Raw genomic sequence first — 27,751 nt, 5'->3', positions numbered from 1 at the left:
TATGACTTCGTTAAATGTCAGCTCAAACCATCAGATATAATGTAAATTATACATATTCTTAATTTTCTTAATGTAAATCTCCGTTAACTGTCAACTACTAGGGGTAATTAAACTAACTAGAACAGCCAAATTAAATCGGTCAAACATGTGACAACTGTCAAAGTAATAAACAATTAGCAAATCCCAGAGTTCATTGCAAAGATGTCAGCCTCCATGAAAGCAATTTTGCATCAAATTTTACATTATTTTGTTTTGTTTTTGTCAGTTTACACATTGATACACAGTGTACATTGTATAACAGAGGATATAACAGGTTCTTAAAGCTTTAAAGTTTGCAAAAACTTACGAACACCGACTAACAGTCAGGGATACTATTTGTACAAGGTTTTATTTAAGGTTCATCATAACAAATGGACAAATATGGCCGTATTTTCACCTCAAAAACTACTCTGTGTACAGACTTACCTGTGCAGTTTGGAAAGTTTTAAGGCCTGGCATCAACTAGATATATAAAAGTTAAATCTATTTTGCATATCAGAAAGATAAAATCTTTGTTTGAATATGATGGGCATTTTTTTTCCTTCCTGCAGAAGGTGTAAAAATAAACAAACACCTGAATTGCATTTGATACTGTCCACTCAGTTACTACCTTTATCTCACCTATAGATGTGTAGATATCTATTGTCCATGCCAATCAAGGACAATCAATACAGTACAAATCAGTTGTTACCTGAGATGGAGCATCTCAAAGTTATATCCCAACTTAGTTTATTTTTACACCTTCAGCAGGAACGGAAAAAAATGCCCATCATAATCCAAAAAAGATTTTATATTTCTGATATGCAAAATAAATTTAACTTTTATACATCTAGTGGATGCCAGGCCTTAAAACTTTCCAAACTGCACAGGTAAGCCTGTACACAGAGTAGTTTTTGAGGTGAAAATACGGCCATATTTGTCCATTTGTTATGACGAACCTTAAAGAAATTATACAATGATATACTTGTAGTTAAAGAAGTAAATTTGTGAGATACTTATACAAGTGTATTGAATTTACTTGTATAGGTAAATTATTTGAATGGCTTATATAGTTCATGTAGTTATGTCCCATAGACATTCAGATTTTTTTTACCTTTATAAGTAAAAAAGTCATACTATCTTCTTTTCTTGAATTTCTCACGACTTCTTTGCTCTAATAGAATTTTTAATTAGGTATCCTTTGCAGATGCCTTTACTTATCATTTAAGCGTAATTACATGGACAATGAAAATCTCATTTGTCTGTTATCTTCAAAACACTGCTCATTTACAAGCCTCCAAGTTACAATTTTTGAAGTCTTTGCACAATTACTTAAGATCTTTGCTAAATTAGTTTCTTTGTTGAATTAATGAGATGAAACATTGAACTCTATTAAAAAAAATATGAGCTAACCAGAGAAAAATTGATTAACCCATGTTTTTTACATCCCAAAACTTGAGAATTTTAGGGAGTGTAAAAAAAATTACTTATACAAGTAAATATTTTGAGAAAATTAAGGGGAGATTATGCTAACCTTACAAGAAAATATGAATATAACAAATTTACTTATATAAGTATGTTACAATTACTTCTTCATGTAAATAAAATAAACTTGTACAAGTAGTACCCCTAACTGAATAAGAATTGTTAAGATGCAGAAAAGAGACTGGATGCACCAATCAACACTAACACCTACTGTAAATTTATTTAAAGAGCTAAAATGGTTGAATTTCATATCTAGGATTTCTTATCATAAATGGATTCTTGTTCATATAATTCTCAATAATAAAGCACTTAATTACCGTAACAAAATATGTTGTCCAATTATAAACAGCCTACACTGCAGAAATTTAAGATCTTCTGCAAACAATAATCTAGCTGTAGTGAGGCCTAATACAAATTTGATGAAAAAAATCATTCACATATAGCTCCTCAATACTTTGGAATAAACTACCAAACGAAATAAAACTATGTGAAAATCTTGGTACTTTTAAAAGAAAATGTGTAGATTTTTGAACTATGAATGATATGTAACGACTCTCTAACTCTATCATGTCTTTTAAATGATTGTGTATAATGTATCATTTTGTTTTTCTTGATCTACAGACAATCATTTAGTGTGAAAGTTGAATTGAATGTTCAAAAAATTGTAGTACCTGTTCTGTATTTTTTTTGTGAGGGCTGCAAGGTACATTTGTAGATTAGTGAATGCTAATTGAGTCACCCTCTTTAAGTCATTATTACTATTATCATTATTATCATGATTATAAAATAATTTGCTTTTTTTAAATAGAACTTTTGTGAAAAATAGTGTGGGATAGAAAATCTGCATATCAATTTGTCAAAACTTATTTTTCGTGTTTTCTATTGTTTTAATATGGAAGTGAGACTTTGGATGTTGCTAGAGATAATTTTGCATCTATTTTTGGGGCAGCCCACCAAATGAAGAGTAGTTTCTCAAATGTTTCCACTGTTGACCAACTACTTTCCTCAACATACAGAATTTAATTTCTATACTTGAAATGCAGGGTATATGACTATGTTTTTCGATAACCTTTGTGGATACAATGGTATACAAAAAACAATAATAACTAATTATAGTAACCCTCTGTCACAGTGATCATGGTGATGGTGAAACATGAGGTTTTCATAAAAATATTTAAACATTGTTTTCCCGTTAGAATGGTTTTACACTAGTAATTTTTGGGGCCCTTTATCGCTTGCTGTGTGGTGTGAGCCAAGGCCCGACATTGAAGGCCTTACTTTGACCTATAATGGTTTACTTTTATAAATTGTGACTTGGATGGAGACTTGTCTCATTGGCACTCATACCATATCTTCCTATATCTATTGGATTGTAAGGGGCCTTGGTGGCCGAGTGGTCTAAGTAGTTACTACTGTAATCACTAGCCTGTCAACACTGAGGTTGTGAGTTCGAACCCCGCTCGTGCGGGTGCACTCGACTCCAATCTTAATTGACTAGGATTGTCAGTTTTCCTATCGAAGGTCGGTGGTTTTCTCCGGGCACTCCGGCTTCCTCCACCAATAAAAACTGGCCGCCACGAAATAGCCCAAAAGCGGTGCTTAAAAGTGGCGTTAAAACACCAAAAATCAATCAATCAATCTATTGGATTGTCTTTAAAAAATGATTAATAGTAAAGTACAAAATGTTATAATTTGACAGAATTATGTTCCCTTTTCACATTTAATTAGAATAACTTGCTTTCATGTTTAAAAACTGTTAATTAAGAGGTATTTCTTCCAGAATAGTCTGCGTGTTTAACTGTTTGGTAGTTAAATCTTGTTTGAACACGTAGATGGGGTTTTCATTCTGTATTCTTTGATTTAAAGCAATGTTTCTCTGTTCTTTTTTTGTCCATTCTCTATTTATATTTAAGCACCCCATTATACTCTAATGACTACTGAAAAATCAGATATTATTGCATGCATTTACCATGTTTACCATGTTTACTATTGTGATTGTTGAACAATGGACAAAAATTTTCATGAAATGATGCATTTAGCATATTTAGGTGTAATACCACCAAATCATAGTATGTCACATCCGGTTGCATACGAAAAAGGGTCGAAAAAAAAAATAGTTCCTTGAATTTGACAGTTGTAGTTTAAACATATTTTATTGTTCAAAAATGACAAATGGATTAGACACAAGTTTTTCAACTTAGTAACGTCTTCTCCAACAGTTGTAGGAAATTAATTCTACATTTCATTGCAGTAAAAAAAATTCTGAGTCATAAACATATATCGTGGATGCTTCAAAGCACATTCTTTTCTAATTAGGTGTTTCTATAAAATATTTTGGACTTGAGGTTACATGGTTACTAAATCTTGTAAACAGGAAAAAAAGGGGTGAAAATTTGATTGGTTAACTTCCAGTGATGGTTATTATCTTATATGCAATGAAATGTTATGTGAAATTTTGTCTGTAGTACTGGACAGGATAAAACTTTACTCATGCCAAATGCAAGTATTTCTTTATTTGACATGTATGAAACAAAGATAAATTCTGCACAATTTTTTTAAAAGTGCAAATTTAACAAAGACTAATTAGGGAAAAACAATGGTGGTATTACACACCTGTGTGTTAATATCCTATGAAATACGATCTTTGATCTTGATATCATATGTATATTTTACAGATTATTTGCTATGCAGGAAGTGTGGACATGAGATTGCTAGGGGAACTGATCTGACTTCTATGCCTTCTAAATTAGCACATCGACAGAGAAATGATACCATATCAGGAGTCAAAGATGTTCTAATACAGCTGTTTCAAAATCCACATGGTAATAACAAATTTTATCCCAAAATATTTGATAACAACCTAAAGATTATATAAGTGTTAAATTTCCTTGCTATTGGTCAGTTGTATCTTAATTTTATCAATATGTACTGTACATTTAAATCAGAAATTTTCCCACAGGAGTTATGTTTGCTTATTCAGCTATCATGCAAAATGTGTGTAAATATCCAAACACAAAAAGTTTACAGGGATCTTCATGATAACTGACATAAGCCTTGCAAGTATGGCCAGTTGAAATTAATTTCTTCTGGTCCACCTAAAATTTGCCTGCACCTAGTGCAATGCTACAAAGCATTATCTTGTCAGGGCTCACACTACTTCAGAATCATAGGGAGAAGTGACTTCTCTTTTTGAAACTGAGAGGGAGAAGTGGTGAGATTGGAAAAAGAAGTGCTCGTTTGCTCGTGGTGCTACAATGTTTGGTCTTTATAATACAAAGAGCCATATGTATCTTATTTTTTTTATATTGTTCAATTTTGTACCTGGGTATACAATTAAAGTAACATTTCAAATTCAAAGTTGTTTAATTTTATCATATCTAGTTGCACAATCATATTAGTCCTCTTGTCAGAAAAAAACAAACATCTGGCAATAATAAAAAAGATTTTTTTTTTATATCAGAAAGGAAAAGAAAGTTGTTATATCAACTAAAATTCAATTAAAAACTACTCTGTTATCATGTTCATGAAATTAAGTATTTCTCATTAAAAAAATATTTAGATTTAACAGTTTTATTTAACACAGTTAAGCTTGGATTTAATATAATTATATTAGTGTGATAGTCCCAGAGTTGAGCAACTTTAATTTATTAATTGAAACAATGCATATACATGGAAATATATACATTAATCAAGTAGATCTAACCAAAAGTATGTTCATGCTTGTTGAATGTGTAATTTTTATAGGACCACCAAAAATTTTGCGGTCGTATATTGGTATCATGTCGTCTTGTCTGAAGACATTTGGTTTCCAGAAGTAAATGTAAATAGAAATCTATGAAATTTAAACATAAGGTTTATAACCACAAAAGGAAGGTTGGGATTGATTTTGGGGGTTACAGTCCTAACAGTTTAGGTATAAGGGGCCAAAAAGGGGCCCAAATAAGCATTTTTCTAGTTTCCAGACAATAACTTGTGGAATGGTGTATGGATCTCTCTAAAATTATACCACAAGTTTCCATATCAAAAAGGGATGGTAAGAATTGGCTTTGGGGGGTTATGGCTCAAACCGTTTAGGAATTAGGGGCAATAAAGGGGAAAAATAAGGGTGTCCTGGTTAATGGACAATTACTTAAGTACAAAAAATAATTTAAAAGCAGTGCAAGGGAGGTAATTCAAACACAACATTTTATTATTTTTTGTACTTAAGTAATTCTCTTGAGGTGATAAGCTGTCCATTTATTTTTAGAAGTTACTATTTAAAAAATGCTGATGAAGGTAATTTAAAATTTAGCCATGATTATGTATGTCATTTTCTATTTATTAGTATTTAAAGACTTTTATGATGTATTTAAATGGGTTATTATGGTTGCAAACTCCATTGGAAATTTGAATTGAGATTATGACCATATCTTGAGGGAAAGAATTTATTTGGAAAAAGGGGGGGGGGGGGGGGGGGTGGCGACATATTGTTCTCAAGATTTCAGAAATTAAAAAGAAAATTTCTTCAAATATTTTTTTTTTTGCAAAAAAAGGAGGGGGGGGGGGGGGTAAACAAAAATTTTTTTTTGGGGGGAGGGGGTTAATTCGCAACAGCATACAAAAACAAAAAAATAAATATAAATTCAAATCAGGTAACCAATTCAAGTTCTTTGACTACAGTTATTCTGTGTCAGAAACCTATTATGTGTTTTAATTAATTACAATCCAAATTCAGACCAGTATCAAGTGTGAATATTGTGTCCATTTTTGCCCCAACTGTTCAGGGTTGGACCTCTGTGGTCGTATCCAGCTGCACATGCGCTTGGCAAAGCAATTTATTCCTTTTGGGATCAATTTTATTTTGCCGAAAGTAAGAATGATTTGATGTACACTCTCGCGTAACAAGTACCAGAAGTGATAAAAAAATTGTCTTTATGAAAATAACATGCAACCAACTTTAAAATCAGTGCTTTAACCTCTTTTCTAAAGAAAATAAATCGTTTATGTCTTTGAATTTCTTTACTTTCAAATGAAAAATTGCTATTTCATTGACTTGGTAGATGTTGAATATTGCCGATGATGAAAGCGACTGAAAGCGAGTATCGTGAACAACAGGGCGACTAGATTTGGCTTTTGACTGTTGAGCAAAGCGAAGTGACGGATGGGAAAGCGACTTTGTCGCCCCAGTCGCCTGCCGTGAGCCCTGCTTGTATTCACTGGTCTATAGCGTCAGTCTAAAATACCTTTTTCTGGACTGCCACATGATTAAAATTCAGTGACCTTATGCCAGCACAGAAATCAATCACGGAGTTTGTACAAATAAAAAATAGAGATGTGAAGGTTGCATTTACTGTTTGATGCATGAATTTAATAACACATGTAACAGCACACATTTTATGCATTGATACATGTGTATCAGGAAAATAACCACCTGTGAAGATATCGTCTTTGACAGTAGCTGTTTTAATACAAAAAAAAGGTTTTGTTGAGGCCAAAACTCTGGCGGAACTTGGTAGATCTAAGGTACACTCATCACCTACAAGCTATTTTACATTTATTTTTATCTAAGTAAAATTGATATGGAACTTACCAGATTCAAGAAAATTAGTGAACACATATATATTAGATTTTGTGTAATGATGTTTTCATTATTACTACATGTTATATCGGCTTATCAACTTAGCCTGTGATCAGTGGGTGTCATTTTTATCATATTTGTTTTTAGTTTTGTATATTAATCAGGCCTTTAGTTTTCTCATTTAAATTGTTTTACATTTGTCATTAAAGGGCCTTTTATAGCTGACTATGCAGTATGGGTTTTGCTCATTGTTGAAGGCCATGCAGTGACCTATAGTTGTTAACTTCAATAACTGGTATGTCATTTGGTCTCTGATAGAGAGTTTTCTCATTGGCAATCATACCACATCATCTTATTTTTATATCATCTGACCATTTGGGCCATGATGACATATCTTAATCATTTGGTGGCTTTCATTGCTGTGATCTGTCAAAAAGTCTTCTCCTGAATCGACAGATTGAGAGGGTAAAGGGAAGGAAGGATTGTAGTCTTTTTTATGTTTGTTTTATGCAATTCAAAGAAGCAAATTAAATTTCCCTAACCTTTAAACTCATTGAGGAATAACACACATGTTAACCTTCAACAGTAGTCTAGGGGAGATAACCCCAATTCAAATTTCTTTGGAAGAGATTTTGTATGATGTGCATTTCATAAAAGAAAAAAATAAATTATGATAAAACAGCAGACAATTAAAGGAACAGAATAATATAAAAAAACTACAAATATTTAATTGATTTTTTTTAACTATAATAATTGACTACAATGTTTTATTTTTTGTATGAAAGGATAAAACTCTATCTTTTGCAGGCGTTAAAAGGTGTTTTAGGTCCAACGACCAAGGACACAGTTATCGTCCTTTGGTTTTCGTTGTCTACAAATATAATCCCTAGTGTGAACAGTGTATAACTTGCAATTTTTGTTCGTACACTTTCCCAATTTATTTCTTGATATTTTAAACATGCAATATCAAGGAAGGGGATGAAATTACATGTTAAAAAAATTTGGGTGCTGAATCTTTCTGCTGAGTAAGTAATTTGGTCCAGTTAAAAAAGGTCAAAAATTAGTATGTCTGAAGCTGTCAAACGGAATTTTAGACCCCCTTAACACAGAATTGTCAATATTTTGAGTTAGAGCTGGTAGAAGTTTCTGTAATTATTTGTCCCAATAGTTATACAATACACTGTAATAATCTTTTTGAGATAGAGCAGGTGCGATTTTTTTAATTTGAATTTATTGTCTAAAAGAAATGCACAATGAAATAACTGTGTTCTTGGGCCTAACATGAGATTTTCCTGTTTTTCTCTCCTTCAATAGAGTTTCGCAATTCTTGGGGAGGAGAGGTTCATTATGGGATCTCCAAATATTATATTTTCGAGGGTTGAAAGGTGTGGATTTGATTGGTCAATCCTTAATGATATTTTACTATTTTCGGATCTTGTATTATAGATTTATATTATAGTTTAAGTTGACACAGATTTAAACATATGGTATGGTTTTCCTTAATTTGGGTTGCAGGTTTATACTTTGAGGTTGTGACAACACAAGAAGCAGATGTACAGCCAACGGGAGAGGTACACATAACAATTTTTTCCATGTAGACTTCTATAGTATACGAATTTATTGTAATAGCAATTAGCAGTATTTGTTACATAATGTTTCCAAGATATGAATTGCAATTACCAACCTATGTATTTCAGAGAACATAAAATTGTCTGGCTTCAATCCACCTTTCCAGGGCCTTCAAGGCTACATTTCTATTATAACATTTTTTTAAAAGATTTATGAAATAATACCTCAGTTGAATTTGTAGTGGTCTTTCATCATAAAATAATTGCAAGAGTTTGTGTCCCTTTTAGATAAAAAAAATACATCGAAACTTGTCTTTCATGCACATACATTTCATGACAGATTTTGACCAGGAGTTATGACCTATGGAGATGTCAATTAGCAAATGATTAGGAATATTATCTTGTAGTTGCCTGTCTTTCTCAGCTGATATAAAAAAAAAAAATTAAATTGAGTATCATATTATCAATTCTTGATTATATCCGTTCCGTCGTTTATAATGTTTTTGACTCGCCCGTCTGTCAGTCCTGTTCATGTCATCACAACTCCTCTGAAACCACAAAACAGAATTTCACGAAACTTTGTAGATAACAAGGACAATACTGTGTAGATGTACATATCGACAAGAAATAATGATTCAATTTTTGTTTTAGGAGGTATGCCCCTTTGAACATAGAATTTTGACCTTAATATACTACTGCAATAGTTTGTCATCGCAACTCCACTAAATCCACACAACAGAACTTCATGAAACTTTGTAGATAATAAGAGCATACTATGTTGATGTGCATATCCACAAGAAATTTTTATCATATGACGTTTGTAGCAGTTATGAGTCTTTGAACTTATGGATCTGGTGATATTTTGTTTGCCAAGTGACAATGTGGGGGTGTGGGGTATTTGAGCGTGCTCACAAAGGTTCTTTAATTCAAATATGAAATTAATTAGGTGCACATGGAACAGGGATGGGGTAATTGTAATCTGTAATCGTAATCGATTGTAATTGATTACATTTTCCCCAGTAATCGATAGTAATCTGTAATCGAAGACATTTGCGATTACATGTAATCGTAATTTAATCGATTACAGCAAAAATTATGATGTAATCATCGATTACTTTTCGATTACATTTCGATTACTTTAGTAAAATAGTTTGATGAAATATAACCTATATTAAATGAAAATATGTATATGTTTTCATCACTTTATAGTACAGATAAAATAGAATGTATTAAAATGACATAAGAGTTTATCAACTGCCTTATTTCTATCTTTTGTCTCAAGCTGCAATATGATCAACCAGATCCCCTACCAAATTTTACTTTATATCTAGCTTTTCAAAACAAATGGATTTATGTGCTTGTCAATAATTCAAACCTTTTATATTAAAATAAGAAATGAGTCTTAAGTTAAGTTATGTACTACATTAATGTAGTAAGCTTATTTGTATTAAAATTCCTTATAGCATAATTTTCAATAAGAGTTGAAATTTTAGCATAGAATAGATACACAGTTGATTCCTTATAATGTTATGATATAAAAATTAAGAAAGTACACAAAATCCTTACAACAATGAAACAATAGCTATGCATTGAAATTCTTTTTCAGAAATAGATATGTGTATCCCATTTTGACACTATAAATATATATTGTTTATAAATTGAATAGAGAATAAAAAAATCTAAACAAACTTCTTGCTTTACTAATCAGATGATCAAAGACTTCTAATCAATAAGATGCAGACTTTGTTTTCATTTCAATTATGTCTAATTAAGAAGGAGATTTACATTATTTTGCCCCAGGTTATAAATTGTACTCCATTGGCAGTTTAATAACCTGTAATTAGGGTGGTTATCCAAACAAAAGGATTAATTCAGGCATGTCATTATAATTATAAATTTCGATCTTTAAAATTAGCTGAACTAATTAATTATTCTACTATTTTTACATATTTTTTTTTCAGAGGAAAATTCCAACATTGTAATTAACTATGTTAAAATATACCTGTTTTTAATTAGTAAAAAACAAAAAGCTAACTTAAGTCAGTATGAAAGCAAAATTTATGAAAAAATCTACAATATATATAAGTGTTTGATGCAATGCGATGTCATCTCTCATTCATGTTGAAAGCCAAAATTTCAAGAATTTTTGAATATTTGTGATCCTCAGTAAGAGAATCCATCTAGAAAACAACTGTCAACTTAAAATTTGGAAACAATGCTTTAAATGTTGTTTTTGGTAAAGTTCTAAATTTCCACTATACAAACATTGAGCAACATAATTGTGTTTAACTTACTTTATTATTTTTTTATAATTTTGTAGCATGTAATTGACAGTAATCAAAAAGTAATGTAATTACTTTTGATAAAGTAATCGATTGCAATCGATTACATACAAATATCAGAGTAATCGATTATTAATCGATTACACAAAACTCCTTCATGTAATCGATTATTAATCGATTACATTTGTCAGTAATCGTGCCCATCCCTGACATGGAAATATAAATCCATGGAAAATTGAGCAAAATATAACATATAAAATGTACAAATGTAGTTGAGAAAAAAATGGACAAATGAATGTGTCTTTTTTTTTATACTGATAGGTACCTGATTTATTTTCATGAGTTATGTAGTGGTACTCAAACTAAGGTTGGAACTTCTTGAGGCAAAGTTGGCCCTGAAAGATTTTGACTGTTCTGATATTTGCCCTCAAATATTTTTATATATTTGGTCTTTTCAATTTTGGTTTAAAAAAAACCTGATTATTTATGTTTTTTTTTGTGTGTGTTTTCTTTTACTTTTTATATGTTGGTCAATTTCTGAATGAATTTTGCTGAATAAAAAGTGGCAACTAAAAAAAGACCAATAGTATATGTCTAAATAACATGCCAAAACATAAATACTTTGAAAACATATATATTTATTTGGTTGCTATTTTGTAGATATTGTGATTCTTAAAAATCAGGAATTTCAAAACCCAGTGAATGGCAACTTTCATCGAATATGCTATGTACTAAGACTGAAACCATGAATGCAATAAAACACAAATTGATTTTATTTCTTCAAACCACAAAAATTTACATGGTATATATTGTGTCTCTATTGATATGAAGGACACTTGTATGTGTCTCTGTTGATCAGAAAGGTCTTTTAATAGATTCTGTCTCTGTTTATCAGGACCCTTGTTGGTTTCTATTGATATTTAGAAAAAATTCCTGTGTCTGATTGACCTCTTTACTGCCATTTTTTGCGATTTTGTTTGGCTCAGTAATTTGATATTTTCTAACCTATAAATGTCCCGAAGCATGGAAAAGATTTACAGGGTCACACATGGCTATCTGTCTCTTTTCTAAAAAAAATCTTTTGTAAGCCATGAACATTTCAGTATAACTTAAGATCTCTTTTAGTCATAAGATGGTTTGTGAAAAGAGCTTCTGAATTTCATGAAGGTGCAAAGATGAATAATAGCACCATTTTTACAGAAAAATAATGTGTTATACAGGAATGACACAAATTTTAATTGTTTTAATGTAGTTTTCTTTTTGATGTCCTTATATTGTTGGCTATTTCTAGTATGAAAAAAAGGAGATGTGGTATAAATTCCCAATGAGAAAATTATCCACAAATGATGAAGATGTTAGCAACTATATAGGTCACCTTACGGCCTTCAACAATGAATAAAACCCAGACTACAAAGCATTCTATTAAAGCCTCCAACATGACAAAATGTCAAACAATTCATACAAAAAAACCAACAGCAGGATTTATTTTCACCTAATGAAAAACAAATATGATATACAGCAACTTCAACCACTGAATTACTGTCTTCTAACTTAAGACAGGCAAAAACAGAAGGGTTAAACATAGTTTGATTTTTTGCTATTATTTTTATTTTACAGTATTCAAATATACAAACCTGGTTTCATGATTATATGTGGCAGCTTGTGGCATGTCCTAGATGTGGCACTCATTTAGGATGGTAAGTGTGATTTCTGATACTGTGAAAGTACTATTGTTCGTGGGGTGGTATTTTCCACGATTTTAAGTGTCCTACAAAATATAACAACTTTTGTCGCATTGTGATGATATGCGATAATGAAGTATTAATTTTATCTCCTCATAATTCTCGTACGAAAAAAAAATCATATTGGGCTTGCTTTTTTATTTCATAAGAATTAACCTTCTTTATAAATAGAGATTCATACCTCCAGACAGGAGAACCTTCTTTATAGATAGAGATTCATACCTCCAGACAGGAGAACCTTCTTTATAGATAGAGATTCATACCTCCAGATAGGATACAAATAATTATAGACCAAGTTAAATTTTTGTCTGAAATTTAATCTTAACTACGTACCCTAATGTTTTTTTTTCTTTAAGCATTAAGAAACATATATGTTATTTACTTTCAAAAGTAGTCTTTGAATTTGTGTGTGTAAAAACAGTCTAAAGCCAGTTTCCAGACTTAAAAGATTGATCAGGATTAGAAAAAAACAACAGATAGATGCTACTTAAACTTTTAATTTTGCTGGTTCTTTGAATTATCTCCCTTTTGTCATACTGGAATTTCAGATACACTATTACTGAATTATTAATTACTTATATGTTTTGCTAATGTTTTCTAACCATTCTTAATTAAACAGGTTGAAAATAACAGACCTATTCCAGAGTCATATCTGAATATACTTTCATAAGAAGTACCTAGCAAATATCTACCCCAGTTATGACATATTAAACCATCAAAAGTGATATGTTGATATTACATTTTGATAAAAATTTATGATTATACTATTGTAAGATTTCACAGGGGTTTATATTGGAGTTTTGGGAAAATGAGGATAAATGACAGATTTGGTTAGTTTTTTTTGGAAATACATGATTGCTTGAAATTATCAAACATTTATTTAAATATTTCTTTTATTTTTCAGGTTATATTCATATGTAGGACTTGAATCTCAGAAACCTAAATCATTTATTGGTTTAATTTTACAGAATTTATTAGAAGATATAGGTAGGTTTTTCATGAACAGTCAAAATCTGGAGAAATTCATCACATGCATTATACACAGTACTAATTAATCAGAAATCATAAATGACACTAGCTTCCTCTTTAGAATATTTTGATGTTTCGGTACTTGATTTTTAAAATTAAATCATCTGAAATTAGGCAATTGTTAAGACATTCGAAAATTCTAATTGGCAGGACCTAATATGATTAACTACACCAAATTAATAAACTTTCATGGGAAACAGTGTTTCATTACCTATCACTGTTATGGGACTTTCAAAATGTGGACCTCAATAGAAATAAGAAGATGTGGTATGAGTGCCATTGAGACAACTGTCCATCCAAGTCACAATGTTTTAAAAGCAAAACAATTATAGGTCAAAGTACATCCTTCAACACGGAGCCTTGGCTCACACCTACAGCAAGCTATAAAGGGCCCCAAATGACTAGTGTAAAACAATTCAAACAGGAAAACCATGGTCTAATCTATATAAAAAAATAGAAGAGAGAATTGAGAAACACTTATGAACGAAATCAACAGATGACAACCACTGAAAAGGCTTCTTATTTATGACAGGTGCATACAAATGCAGCGGGTTTAAACGTTTTAACAAGCTCCAACCTTCACCCTTACCTGAAACAGTAGTGTAACATCACAACATTAAAAAGACACACTATAAAATATCAATTGAAATGGCTTAACTTGACCAAAAAGACATAGAGACAAAAACAAGAAAACATACACTGAATGAATAAATTTGATCTATGACACAATATAAATAAAATGTTAATAAAAAAAGATTAAAAACAATGTCAAAAAGACAACTCTAACCTGGGATAAAAGGTAGTCAAATAAAATAACATACACAGGAAAATTTGAATATAATAATTGTGTTGTTAGTATGGAAATATTTTTTATATTTTACAAATTAGATAAATTTGTTGTTCACAGTGCGAGGACAGAAGTGACAATTTATAGTTAGTACCGGTAATACTAAATACTTATCAAAGGTGGTTCATATTAAAAATAGTGAGAGGAGATATAACACAAAATAAGTAAGCATTGAATAACAAAAATGCATTACAAATTGTGTCAACAGGTCAAATTAACATGAAGGTACGATTTGAGATAACTCGCATTTACTGAGAGCTAGTTAAAAGCCAAAAACAATTAATAATAAAAAATCATGCATCAGAGACTAAAATCAACTAAAACACATCCCAGGGATTTAGTGTTTTAACGCCATGGATAGTCAAAGAAGACATGACTTGTGCAATGCCAAAATAAAAGTATAGACAGGCAGTAGGATAGTTAGGATTTAACCTTATAATAAATATGTATCAAGTATGCTTTAAGTGATGAAATTCAAACTTCAGGAAATTATTAGGAATTGAATACCTTTTTAGCTCACCTGGCCCAAAGGGCCAAGTGAGTTTTTCTCATCACTTGGCGTCCGTCGTCCGGCTTTCTGCGTCCTGCATGTCCTGCGTCCTGCATCCGTCGTCCGTAAACTTTTACAAAAATCTTCTCCTCTGAAACTACTGGGCCAAATTTGACCAAACTTGCCATAATCATTATTAGGGTATCTAGTTTAAAAAATGAGTCCGGCCATTCCGCCAACCAACCAAGATGGCCACCTTAGCTAAAAATAGAACATAGGGTAAAAATGTAGATTTTGGTTTATAACTCTAAAACCAAAGCTTTTACAGCAAATCTGACATGGGGGTAAAATTGTTAATCAGATCAAGATCTATCTGCCCTGAAATTTTCAGATGAATCGGACAACCCGTTGTTGGGTAACCCGGTTGCTGCCCCTGAATTGATCATTTTAAGGAAATTTTGCCGTTTTTGTTTATTATCTTGAATATTATTACATTTTGTATAGATAGAGATAAACTGTAAACAGTAATAATGTTCAGCAAAGTAAGATCTACAAATAAGTCAACTTGACCAAAATGGTCAGTTGACCCCTTACGGAGTTATTGCCCTTTATAGTCATTTTTTAGCTCACCTGGCCCAAAGGGCAAAGTGAGCTTTTCTCATGACTTGTCGTCCGTCGTCTGTCGTGCATCGTGCGGCGTCCGTCGTCCGTAAACTTTTACAAAAATCTTCTCCTCTGAAACTACTGGGCCAAATTTAACCAAACTTGGCCACAATCATCATTAGGGTATCTAGTTTAAAAAAATGTGTCCAGTGGATCGGCCAACCAACCAAGATGGCCGCCATGGCTAAAAATAGAACATAGGGGTAAAATGTAGATTTTGGCTTATATCTCTGAAATCAAAGCATTGAGAGCAAATCTGACTGGGGTAAAAATGTTTATCAGGTCAAGATCTATCTGCCCTGAAATTTTCAGATGAATCGGACAACCTGTTGTTAGGTTGCTGCCCCTGAATTAGTAATTTTAAGGAAATTTTGCCGTATTTGGTTATTATCTTGAATATTATTATAGATAGAGATAAACTGTAAACAGCAATAATGTTCAGCAAAGTAAGTTCTACAAATAAGTCAACATGTGCAAAATGGTCAGTTGACCCCTTAAGGAGTTATTGCCCTTTTATAGTCAATTTTTAACAATTTTTTCGTAAATTTTTGTTATCTTTTACAAAAATCTTCTCCTCTGAAACAACTAAGATGAATTTAACCAAAGTTGTAAACAATCATCATTAGGGTATGTAGTTTAAAAATTATGTGTGATGACCCCGCCCTCGAACCAAGATGGCCGACATGGCTAATAATAGTTCATAGGGTAAAATGCAGTTTTTGGCTCATATATCTAAACCCAAAGCATTTCAAGCAAATCTTTCAAAAACAAAATTGTTCATTAGGTCAAGATCTATCTGCCCTTAAATTTTCAGACCATTCAGGCAACCCGTTGTTGGGTTGCTGCCCCTGAATTGGTAGTTTTTTAAAAAAATTTCAGCTTTTGGTTATTATCTTGAATATTATTATAGATAGAGATAAACTGTAAACAGCAATAATGTACAGCAAAGTAAAACCTACAAATAAGTCAACATGACCAAAATTGTCAATTGACCCCTTAAGGAGTTATTGCCCTTTATAATCAATTTTTAACAATTTTCGTACATTTTGTAAATTTTTACAAAATAATTTCCACTGAAACTACTGGGCCAAGTTCATTATAGATAGAGATAATTGTAAGCAGCAAGAATGTTCAGTAAAGTAAGATCTACAAACACATCACCATCACCAAAACACAATTTTGTCATGAATCCATCTGTGTCCTTTGTTTAATATGCACATAGACCAAGGTGAGCGACACAGGCTCTTTAGAGCCTCTAGTTAACCATTTTTCGTAAATTTTTGTAATCTTTTTACAAAAATCTTCTCCTCTGAAACTACTAAGATAAATTTAACCAAACTTGTCCACAATCATCATTAGGGTATCTAATTTAAAAAATGTGTCCGATGACCCCGCCCGCGAACCAAGATGGCCGACATGGCTAAAAAATAGTACATAGGGTAAAATGCAGTTTTTGGCTCATATCTCTGAAACCAAAGCATTTAGAGCAAATCTGACATGGATAAAATTGTTCATTAGGTCAAGATCTATCTGCCCTGAAATTTTCAGACCAATCAGGCAACACGTTGTTGGGTTGCTGCCCCTGAATTGGTAATTTTAAGAAAATTTTGCAGCTTTTGGTTATTATCTTGAATATTATTATAGATAGAGATAAACTGTAAACAGCAATAATGCACAGCAAAGTAAGATACAAAATAAGTCAACATGACCAAAATTGTCAATTGACCCCTTAAGGAATTATTGCCCTTTATAGTCAATTTTTTACAATTTTCATAAATTTTGTAAATTTTTGTGAATTTTTACAAAATATTTTCCTCTGTTACTACTGGGCCAAGTTCATTATAGATAGAGATAATTGTAAGCAGCAAGAATGTTCAGTAAAGTAAGATCTACAAACACATCACAATCACCGAAAAACAATTTTGTCATGAATCCATCTGTGTCCTTTGTTTAATATGCACATAGACCAAGGTGAGCGACACAGGCTCTTTAGAGCCTCTAGTTTAACCATTTTTCGTAAATTTTTGTAATCTTTTTACAAAAATCTTCTCCTCTGAAACTACTAAGATAAATTTAACCAAACTTGTCCACAATCATCATTAGGGTATCTAATTTAAAAAATGTGTCCGATGACCCCGCCCGCGAACCAAGATGGCCGACATGGTTAAAAAATAGTACATAGGGTAAAATGCAGTTTTTGGCTCATATCTCTGAAACCAAAGCATTTAGAGCAAATCTGACATGGATAAAATTGTTCATTAGGTCAAGATCTATCTGCCCTGAAATTTTCAGACCAATCAGGCAACACGTTGTTGGGTTGCTGCCCCATAATTGGTAATTTTAAGAAAATTTTGCAGCTTTTGGTTATTATCTTGAATATTATTATAGATAGAGATAAACTGTAAACAGCAATAATGCACAGCAAAGTAAGATATAAAATAAGTCAACATGACCAAAATTGTCAATTGACCCCTTAAGGAATTATTGCCCTTTATAGTCAATTTTTTACAATTTTCATAAATTTTGTAAATTTTTGTGAATTTTTACAAAATATTTTCCTCTGTTACTACTGGGCCAAGTTCATTATAGATAGAGATAATTGTAAGCAGCAAGAATGTTCAGTAAAGTAAGATCTACAAACACATCACAATCACCGAAAAACAATTTTGTCATGAATCCATCTGTGTCCTTTGTTTAATATGCACATAGACCAAGGTGAGCGACACAGGCTCTTTAGAGCCTCTAGTTATCAATTTTCAAAGTTTCAGAGATATAGGATTTTAGTCATAAAAAGTAGTCAATTTTTTTTTCGAAACTTAATTATAAAAATAACTGAAAAAGTCAATTGACTCCTTATTTGAGTTATTCTGCTTGAAAGACAATGTTTACCCATTTCTTGTAGTTTTTGAAGAAACTATTACAGATAAAAAAAACCAAACTCTTAATAGAGAAAATGTTTAGCAAAATAAGATTTACAAATTAGCCGACATGGCCAAAATTGACCACTTATGGCAGTTATTGCCCTTGATAGATGATTTTTTACCATTTTTTGTGGAAACTAGTAGATATATTGAATCTTAAGATCTTCAAATAAGTTGACATGGCTGAAATTGTAATCTGACTCCTAGTAAAAGTTATTGCCCTTGAAAGCCGATTTTTACCCATTTTTTGTGGTTTTTTTTTTAAGAAACTATCATAGGTAGATAGAAACTGTAGATAGCAGCAATGATTAGCACAATAAGATCGAATAGTAAGTCAGCATTGCCAAAATTGTCAATAGACTCCATATACAAGTTATTGCCACTGACTCAAAGTTTACACTTTTTTTTGGCATTTTGTTGAAAACTTTAGTAACTAGAGAGAAACTCTAATTTGCAGAAAGGATCAGCAAAATAAAGTGTACAATATATAACTCACCATGGCCAAACTCATCAGTAGAGTCTTTTTAGGAGTAATTACCCCTGAATTGCAATATGTGTACCACTGTAGTACAACTAAAGATACTTAAAAGAAAGCTTTATTTCCAAGTTGGACCGTTGGTGATATATCAGTCATCTTTTTTGTATGCATATAAACAGTGCTCTCATTCAGATACCATGTACATCAAATTATAATATCATATACTGAAACAAGAGAGAAAGTCTTTAAATGCAGCCGGGGGATGCGTCCTAGTTAGACTATAAAAATAAGAAGATATGGTATGATTGCCAAGATACAACTCTCCACACGAGACCAGATGAAATAGAAATTAACAACTATAGGTCCCCTTACAGCCTTCAACCATGAGTAAAACCCATACCGCATAGTCAGCTATAAAAGGCCACAAAATGACAAATGTAATACAATTCAAACGAAAAAAACTAACGGCCTGATTTATGTACAAAATAATGAATGAAAAACAAAAATAATATACAGCAACAAACGACAACCACTGAATTACAGGCTCCTGACTTGGGACAGGCACATACAGAATGTAGCGGGGTTAAACTAGTTTGAAGGTGCGCCAACCCTCCCCTAACCTGGGACAGTGGTGTAACAGTACAACATACAAACAAACTATAAAAATCAGTTGAAAAGGGCTTAACTCATCAGATTGATTCAAAGCAGATATTCATCTAACACAAACACAGAGTGGATGTGGCAGGGTACTTATATATCCCCACAACAAAAAGACACAGATCTGAGAGTACTCACAGAACAAACTTTACTGACAGCAAGTTCAAAGCCAATAATAACTAATAAAAATAATCATGCATCTAAGACTAAAATTGCCTTTTAATCCTGAAATCATCAAGATTATCCTTAAGCTAATAAAAGTATCTTGCCAAAATTTTCTCCATAAATGTCTTTTGTAAATGCAAAAACTAGAAAAGTATAGATAGGAGGCCAATGAAATTTTTCACAGTTGTTGTAACATCATAATATCATGAATATATAGATGTGCATATTATATTTTGGTGAAATTCTCCTCATTAATTATTGAAAAAAAAACTTTGTTTTTGTTAAGAAATCACAAATTTTGAGAAATGTCTTCGTATAATAGGATATTAGCAAAAACTGACATATATATATAGGTGTATTAAGATATTTCAAAGTGATTGACAAATTAAAAAAATGGTAAAAATGTTAAGAAATCACAAATTTTAAGAAGCAACATCTTGTATCTTATATGAATTCAAAATTTTTTTCTTAGGTCAAAATTGTGTTAAGAAATGATAGATTCTGAGAATCATATTTTTTGCTAGGATTTATATGAAAAAGGTGTCAGTTGCTATTATGAAATTATTCTCTGTGTCAAAATTATTGGTTGCCTTCCAAAATACATAGTGCTTGACTTTTGACAAAACATTTATTAATCGATAACACATCCTTAATTAACTGCTGTTGTCAAAATTTATGGAAATTGACAACCTATGAACTTTTGCTTTGTATGCCTCACCTAAACATGTGCAAGCATGGCCTTGTTTATGTAAACTATGTGTTAATGTTGTCAACATGTTCAAAAGTTTATTATCAATTCTACGTAACATTTATACATTTTCACAGCATGCACCAAACACCTGTAAATCACAAGGAAAGGTCAACTTACTATTTGACCAAAATTATTTAGCAGATGTTTTATTATATATTATAAAAATTATTTTAATAAGAAGATGTGGTATGATTGCCAATGAGACAACTCTTCACCAGAGACCAAATGATGTAGAAGGTTAGCAACCATAGGTAATCATATGGTCTTCAACAATGAGCAAAACCCATAAAGCAAGCTATTAAAGCCCCCAAAATGATACCTATACTTCAATTCAAACGAGTAAAGTAACGGCTTGATTTATGTACAAAACAATAAACAATAAACAAATATGATATATTGCAACAAACAACAATCATTACTCTAAAGTCTGAATCTGTGAAAGATTGAATGTCCAACTTAATCAAGGAGAAAAAAAACAAGGTTTTTCAAACTATAAATGTAGTCAAAGAATACAGAGGATTGTATTTCATCGATGCATTTGGCGAAATGATATTTCGGAGAAATGAAACATGAACAAGATGAAATGACTTTTTATCCATTAATGGCAATTTAGAAATTTCTTAGGCAAGAACAAAGCTTGGACTAGTGGTTTTCTCTTTCAGACAAGAAAATTTCATGGTCACTTCCCCAAGAGCAAGTTGTTAAAAAAGTTAATGTTGAACTCTGCACATAAGCTGCTATTATATTTTACTTTTTTTATTATAAGGCCCAGCGTGAGCTCTATAGTTTTTCTTTTTGCCTGTCAACAATTTTTGTAAACGCAATAACCCCAAAAGTATAGGTAGGAGGCCAGTGAAATTTTGCACAATTTGTAGATGTGCATAATATATTTTTGTAAAATTTGACTCATTAATTTTGGAATAAAATTGGTTTTTGTTAACAAATCACAAATTTGGGGAAATATCTTCTTATAATAGGATTTTAAAAAAACCTGATATATATAAAAAAAAAAAGGGTAAAAACTTACTTATTTTGTTAAAATGTCACAAATTTTGAGAAGCATCTTCTTGTGGAAGGATGTCATCAAAATGATATATAATATAATATAATATAAGCATAATGTGCATTCCAATCATTTGCTATTACGAAATGATACTCTCTATTAAATTTATTCGCCACTTTTATAAACTCTAGACAATTACAAGCTTGACATATTGTACAGACACCGTCACTGTCATGAAGACTGTATGGTGCCCTCTGTTTGGTTATTTTTGTTGTTTGGTTACTGTCTAATTGAAATACATCCCACATCTCATTTTATTCATAACCATTTTATTACTTTAAGGGGAGGATACATACTTCATGATATAATTATTCAAAAGATAGCTCCATCTTTTTTTAAATATTAAAACAAAGAGAGGAATTCATGTTACTGATAAAAAGTGCAAAACATTTTTTAAAATGCATAAGAAAGAAACTTTCTCCATTTCATTTTGAACATTTGGAAACATCTTCTTCATATCTTTTAATTCCAGAGTTTTAAACCTTATCCTCAGGTTTGGACTTTGCAAAAACAGTATGCATTCTTGTCATAAATCTTCCACAAATGGTTGGTTTCAGTATTAAGCATGCTTCAATACACATTTCATCAAACTACTTGACAATTTTCCAGTAGAAATCTAGGTTTTAGTTAAAATTGATTATTTCAGTAAGTACCCTGATTGAAAATGGAACTGTATTTTGTACATTGTTTTCTCTCATGAACACTGCAGATTTGAAAACAACTTGAAGAAATGCATTTAGAGACTTGTAATTGTCTGTGCCCAAAACATATCCAGGTTGCAATATTTCTTAACTATGATTTATTAATTATATTATGATCACATGACAGGTGTGGCCAATAATTTAATTTATGAGTTTTGTGGTGTAGCATATAAAATGTAAACATGTAAGTAATAAAAATGTTGTTTTACTTTCAGAATCACAGACCATTATACATATACCAAAAGCTTATGGAAGTTGATAAAAAGAATAAAAGATTGGAAGAAGGTTCAACCAACTTATTGAAGTACAATATTGATTGTTATGAAAAAAGACTTCTCATGTTTAAAAAAAAAGGAATAAAGCATTGTGGGTTGAAAAAAAAATAGAGCATTGTGAGTTAAAAATGGAATAGAGCATTGTGGGTTAAAAAAAGGGAATAGAGCGTTGGGGTTAAAAAAGGATTAGAGCGTTTAGGGTAAAAAAAGGAATAGAGCATTGGGGGTTAAAAAAGGGATAGAGCGTTGGGGGTTAAAAAAGAAATAGAGCATTGGGGTTAAAAAAGGAATAGAGCATTGTGGGATATTGATAATGTAAATATGATGATTGATATGTAGGAAAATGTAATAGGGAAAAGAGGACTTGATGAATGTCTGACACTGCGAACAAAAGAAGATAAGCCAAACTTGATTCTGATCTGTTAATTTGGTATCATAGACATCCATGAAAAAGATTCCCACAGTATTTTCACATTCAGCTTATTTTTATTTTAGTTGTTAATGTTCATGAAATAGATGGAAGTTTACAAAAAAATTTAATATCTATTAAGTCTGTGAATCATTAACAAAATAGGTGTCATATAAGAAAAAAATATATATTATTGCTAATTCTGATATCATATTTACAGTTTTGAGTCTAGGGTTTTACAATGTCTAGACTGGTCAAAAATTACCTTGGTGCCATTTAAAAAAACATTTTAACATTTGAATAAGTGTCATGCCATGAGATATGTGTTAAAAATCAAGTCTGTAATATATGTTTGTAGAAATAATGTCCTTTATTTTTGTCTCGACTTGACGGAATCAAAAAGTGAGACATAGGTATGCTGTTTCCGGCGTCGGCGGCAGCGTCAACAATGTATAAGTTTGTGATTAGGTCTAGTTCATGGTGAACCACTAGTGGTAGGTCAATGATATTTGGTATGCAGTTGTATTAGCATTGGTACATCACATTACCATTGAGATTATTTGGCCCCGCCCCCCTCGGTCAAGGTCTTTTGACTTTGAAACTTTGCTTCGTTTACATGTATTAGTTTGTGATTAGGTTAGTTTATGGGGAACCACTAGTGGTAGGTCAATGATATTTGGTATGCAGTTGTATATGCATTGGCACATCTCATTTTCATGGAGATTATTTGGCCCCACCCTCTCATTCATGGTCTATTGACTTTGAAACTTTTGCTTTGTTTTCATGTATTAGTTTGTGATTAGGTCAGTTCAAGGGGAACTGTTAGTGGTAGGTCAATGATAATTGGTATGCAGTTGTATAAGCATTAGCACATCTCATTTCCATGGAGAATATTTGATCCTGCCCCCTCAGTCATGGTCTATTGACCTTGAAACTTTTGTTTAGTTTACAAGTATTAGTTTGTGATTAGATCAATTTTAGGTGAACAGCTAATGTTAAGTCAAGGATATTTGGTATGCAAATGTTTTGGCATTTGCAAGTTTCGTTTCCATGGATTATATAGCCCCACCCCCTCATCATGGTCTATTGACTATGAAACTTTTGCTTCGTTTTCATGTATTAGTTTGTGATTAGGTCAGTTCAAGGGGAACCATTAGTGGAAGGTCAATGATAATTGGTATGCAGTTGTATAACCATTTGCACATCTCATTTCCATGGAGAATATTTGGTCCTGCCCCCACAGTCATGGTCTATTGACTTTGAAACTTTTGCTTAGTTTACAAGTATTAGTTTGTGATTAGATCAGTTTAAGATGAACTGCTAATGTTAAGTCAATGATATTTGGTATGCAAATGTATTGACATTTGCAAGTCTCGTTTCCATGGATTATATAGCCCCACCCCATCATGGTTCATTGATTTTGAAATTTTTACATAGTTTACAAGTCAATGTTTGTGTTTAGGTTTGTTGAAAGGGAACGACTTATGATAAGTCTATGCGATTTGGTATGCAGTTGTATTAGCATTGGAACATCTCATTTCCATGGAGATTGTTTTGCCATGTACCTTCAGTCATGGTTCATTGACTTTGAATATTTGCATAACTTACATGTTAAAGTATTGCTATTTTAATTTCAACATTTGCATTATCAAAAGTACAAAAAGGCAAGACATATCTCTGTGTTAACAGTTTATTTCTGATCTTTGCGGTAATGACGCCAAGACCTTTTTATTGGCGGCATGAAAATGTCAAGGTTGAAATTGAAATCGAAATTACTTATGCTTTGACGTCTTAATGTTAGTATGCGGAGGGTTGAGATCTCTAAAAACTAGTGTAATCCGCCACATATGCATGTGCCTGTTGCAAGTCAGGAACCTTTACAATGGTTGATTTCTGTCAAATCTTAATGTTTTTTTTTGTTATTTATATAATTTGGTATTGATGGATATCTTGATTTAAATGACTAAGAACTCACAAATATTGTAGATATTTAAGACAGTGCACCTATTAGAATTGAAATATTAAAAATGACATGCCTCAAAAATGAAAAAAAACTTCTATCTTTGGACACTGGAGTAAAATCTTTATAATAAGATTATGGAAATATGAATTACAATATGCAACGCTTCAACCATTTGTCTTCAATGTCATATTGTTAGGAGTTAGAAGAAATAGAGTACCCTCATAGGTAATGATAAAACTTGGAAGTCAAAGACTTTATTTATCTTATTTTCAAGTCCCTTTGTCTATTGGTCCCAGGTTCTTCCGGGATATCTAAGGATTTTGATTTTTTAGAGGAATCTTTATTTGGTAATTTTTTGTGTTTGAAAAAAAATGTCAGATTGAAACTTTAAAACTATGAACATGATTTGATAAAAATATAGAATCACATTTAAAAGATTATGATAAATTAGTGACCTACTGATATTGACACACATTTAGTTATTAATTGCTTTTGTTTCTAAGTTTTGCTGTAATTCAACTATATGCAATAGTGCTTTGTCATGGTGTTTTGTCGAGCCTGCGACTTTTGTCGCAGAAAATTAGACATAGGGATAGTGATCAGGCTGTGGTGGCGGTGTTAGCTAACTTCTTAAAAGCTTTATATTTTAGAAGGTGGAAGACCTGGATTCTTCATACTTTGTATATAGATGCCTTATGTGACGAAGTTTCTGTCTGCCATATGTCCATTGTCCTTGACCTCATTTTCATGGTTCAGTGACTACTTGAAAAAAAAGTTCAGATTTTTTGTAATGTTAATTTTTTTCTTATTATGAGTAAAAGGATAATTATATTTGATATGTGCATACCTTGCAAGGTCCTCATGCCCGTCAGACACTTTTCATTTGACCTCAACCTCATTTCATGGATCAGTAAACAAGGTTAAGTTTTGGTGGTCAAGTCCATATCTCAGATACTATAAGCAATAGGTCTAGTATATTTGGTGTATAGAAGGATTGTAAGGTGTACATGTCCAACTGGCAGGTGTCATCTGACCCTGACCTCATTTTCATGGTTCAGTGGTCAAAGTTAAGTTTTTGAGTTTTGGTCTTTTTTTCTAATACTATATGCAATAGGTCAACTATATTTGGTGTATGGAATGATTGTTAGGTGTACATGTCCAACTGGCAGATGTCATCTGACCTTGACCTCATTTTCATGGTTTTGGTCTTTTTTCTAATACTATATGCAATAAGTCAACTATATTTGGGTATGGATATATTTTATGATGAACATGTCATTCTTACAGGTTTTATTTGTCCTTGACCTCATTTTCACGGTTCATTGCTCAGTGTTAAGTTTATGTGTTTTGGTCTGTTTTTCTTAAACTATAAGCAATAGGTCAACTGTTGTATGGAAGGATTGTAAGCTGTACTTGTCTGCCTGGCATGGTTCATCTGACCTTGACCTGATTTTCATGGTTCATTGGTCAGTGTTTAATTTTCTTGGTTTAGTCTGTTTCTCAGAAACTATAAGCAATAGGTCAACTATATTAAGAGTATTAAACCATTGTAAGGTGTACATGTATTTCTCGTTTGGTTTGTTTGACCTTGACCTCATTTTCTTGGATCATGTTGAGTGTATGTAATAGTTGTAGTAAAGCTTTCTATTTAGGACTATCAACATAATATTAATGGTTAGTAAAGGAGGCGAGACATTTCAGTGTGTGCACTCTTGTTTCCACCATGTAACATACTTAATAGAAGACTAAAATATGGTTTGAAATTATGTACACAACTCTTCCAATCTTTCAACCTGTGATTTCAATTTCTTTGATTCATTGATAGAGATGAACAAAAATGGAATTATGAATTGGAACCCTCAAGTTTAAAAAAATTATATTTTACAGACAATATAATTTAAGATGTTTTTTTTTATTTATTATTTATTTATTTCTTAAAGGGCATGATTATACAGGATAGTAAGATAGTAGCAATGCACAGAACAATAATTAAATTTTATTGTTAAACATAAAAATCATGATAATGTTGGCTACTTGGAGACATTTTATTGTTACTGTTCACTATGAACAGTAGGATCTAAGGATTAACTTGTTATTTTTATGTATACTGTTGAATCCACGCAATTGCATACCTGTAAACTGTATAAAATGATAAATAAAATTGAGAATGGAAATGGGGAATGTGTCAAAGAGACAACAACCCGACCAAAGAGTATTAAACAGCCCAAGGCCACCAATGGGTCTTCAACTTGTCGAGAAAATCCCACACCCATAGACGGGCTTCAGCTGGTTCATAAACAAAATGTGTACTACTTCAGCGAAAATGGACGTCATACTCCGAAACATATAAATGAACCAAAATTACCAAAAAACATACAAGACTAACAAAGGCCAGAGGCTCCTGACTTTGGACAGGCGCATAAATGCGGCAGGGTTGAACATGTTTTGTGAGAGCTCAACCCTCCCCCTATAAAGTTTATTTTGTGGCTTGTTTATTTTATATGTTTAATGTAGTCTTTCTTTGTGAATTCATGTAGATTTTATAGAAGGTGATTATGCAGCTATTATGTAATTTCGTATCATAAACTCAAATATGTTTATTTTTTTATTATGAAATTAATTTTTATACTCAGTAATGGTGCAAATTTGAAATCCTTTATTGTTAAAATAAAAATAATTTTTACATA

The 27,751-nt window shown here is 31.8% G+C and overlaps 1 protein-coding gene across 1 annotated transcript; it reads left to right on the top strand.

Moving 5' to 3' along the window:
- Window positions 1-162: 162 nt before the first annotated feature.
- On the top strand, window positions 163-27,751 carry LOC127726050 (protein cereblon-like). Its single transcript, XM_052233379.1, has 6 exons — window positions 163-313; window positions 4,179-4,325; window positions 8,576-8,631; window positions 12,528-12,607; window positions 13,557-13,639; window positions 22,633-27,751. Exons 1-6 carry the CDS (start codon window positions 202-204, stop codon window positions 22,674-22,676), a joined length of 522 nt encoding a protein of 173 aa, XP_052089339.1. The 5' UTR covers window positions 163-201; the 3' UTR covers window positions 22,677-27,751.

The sequence above is a fragment of the Mytilus californianus genome, unplaced genomic scaffold (genome assembly GCF_021869535.1).
Source record: "Mytilus californianus isolate M0D057914Y unplaced genomic scaffold, xbMytCali1.0.p SCAF_16, whole genome shotgun sequence".
NCBI lineage: Eukaryota > Metazoa > Mollusca > Bivalvia > Mytilida > Mytilidae > Mytilus > Mytilus californianus.
Note: the sequence above shows the minus strand (reverse complement) of the source record. Positions and strands in the feature narration are given on the sequence as shown.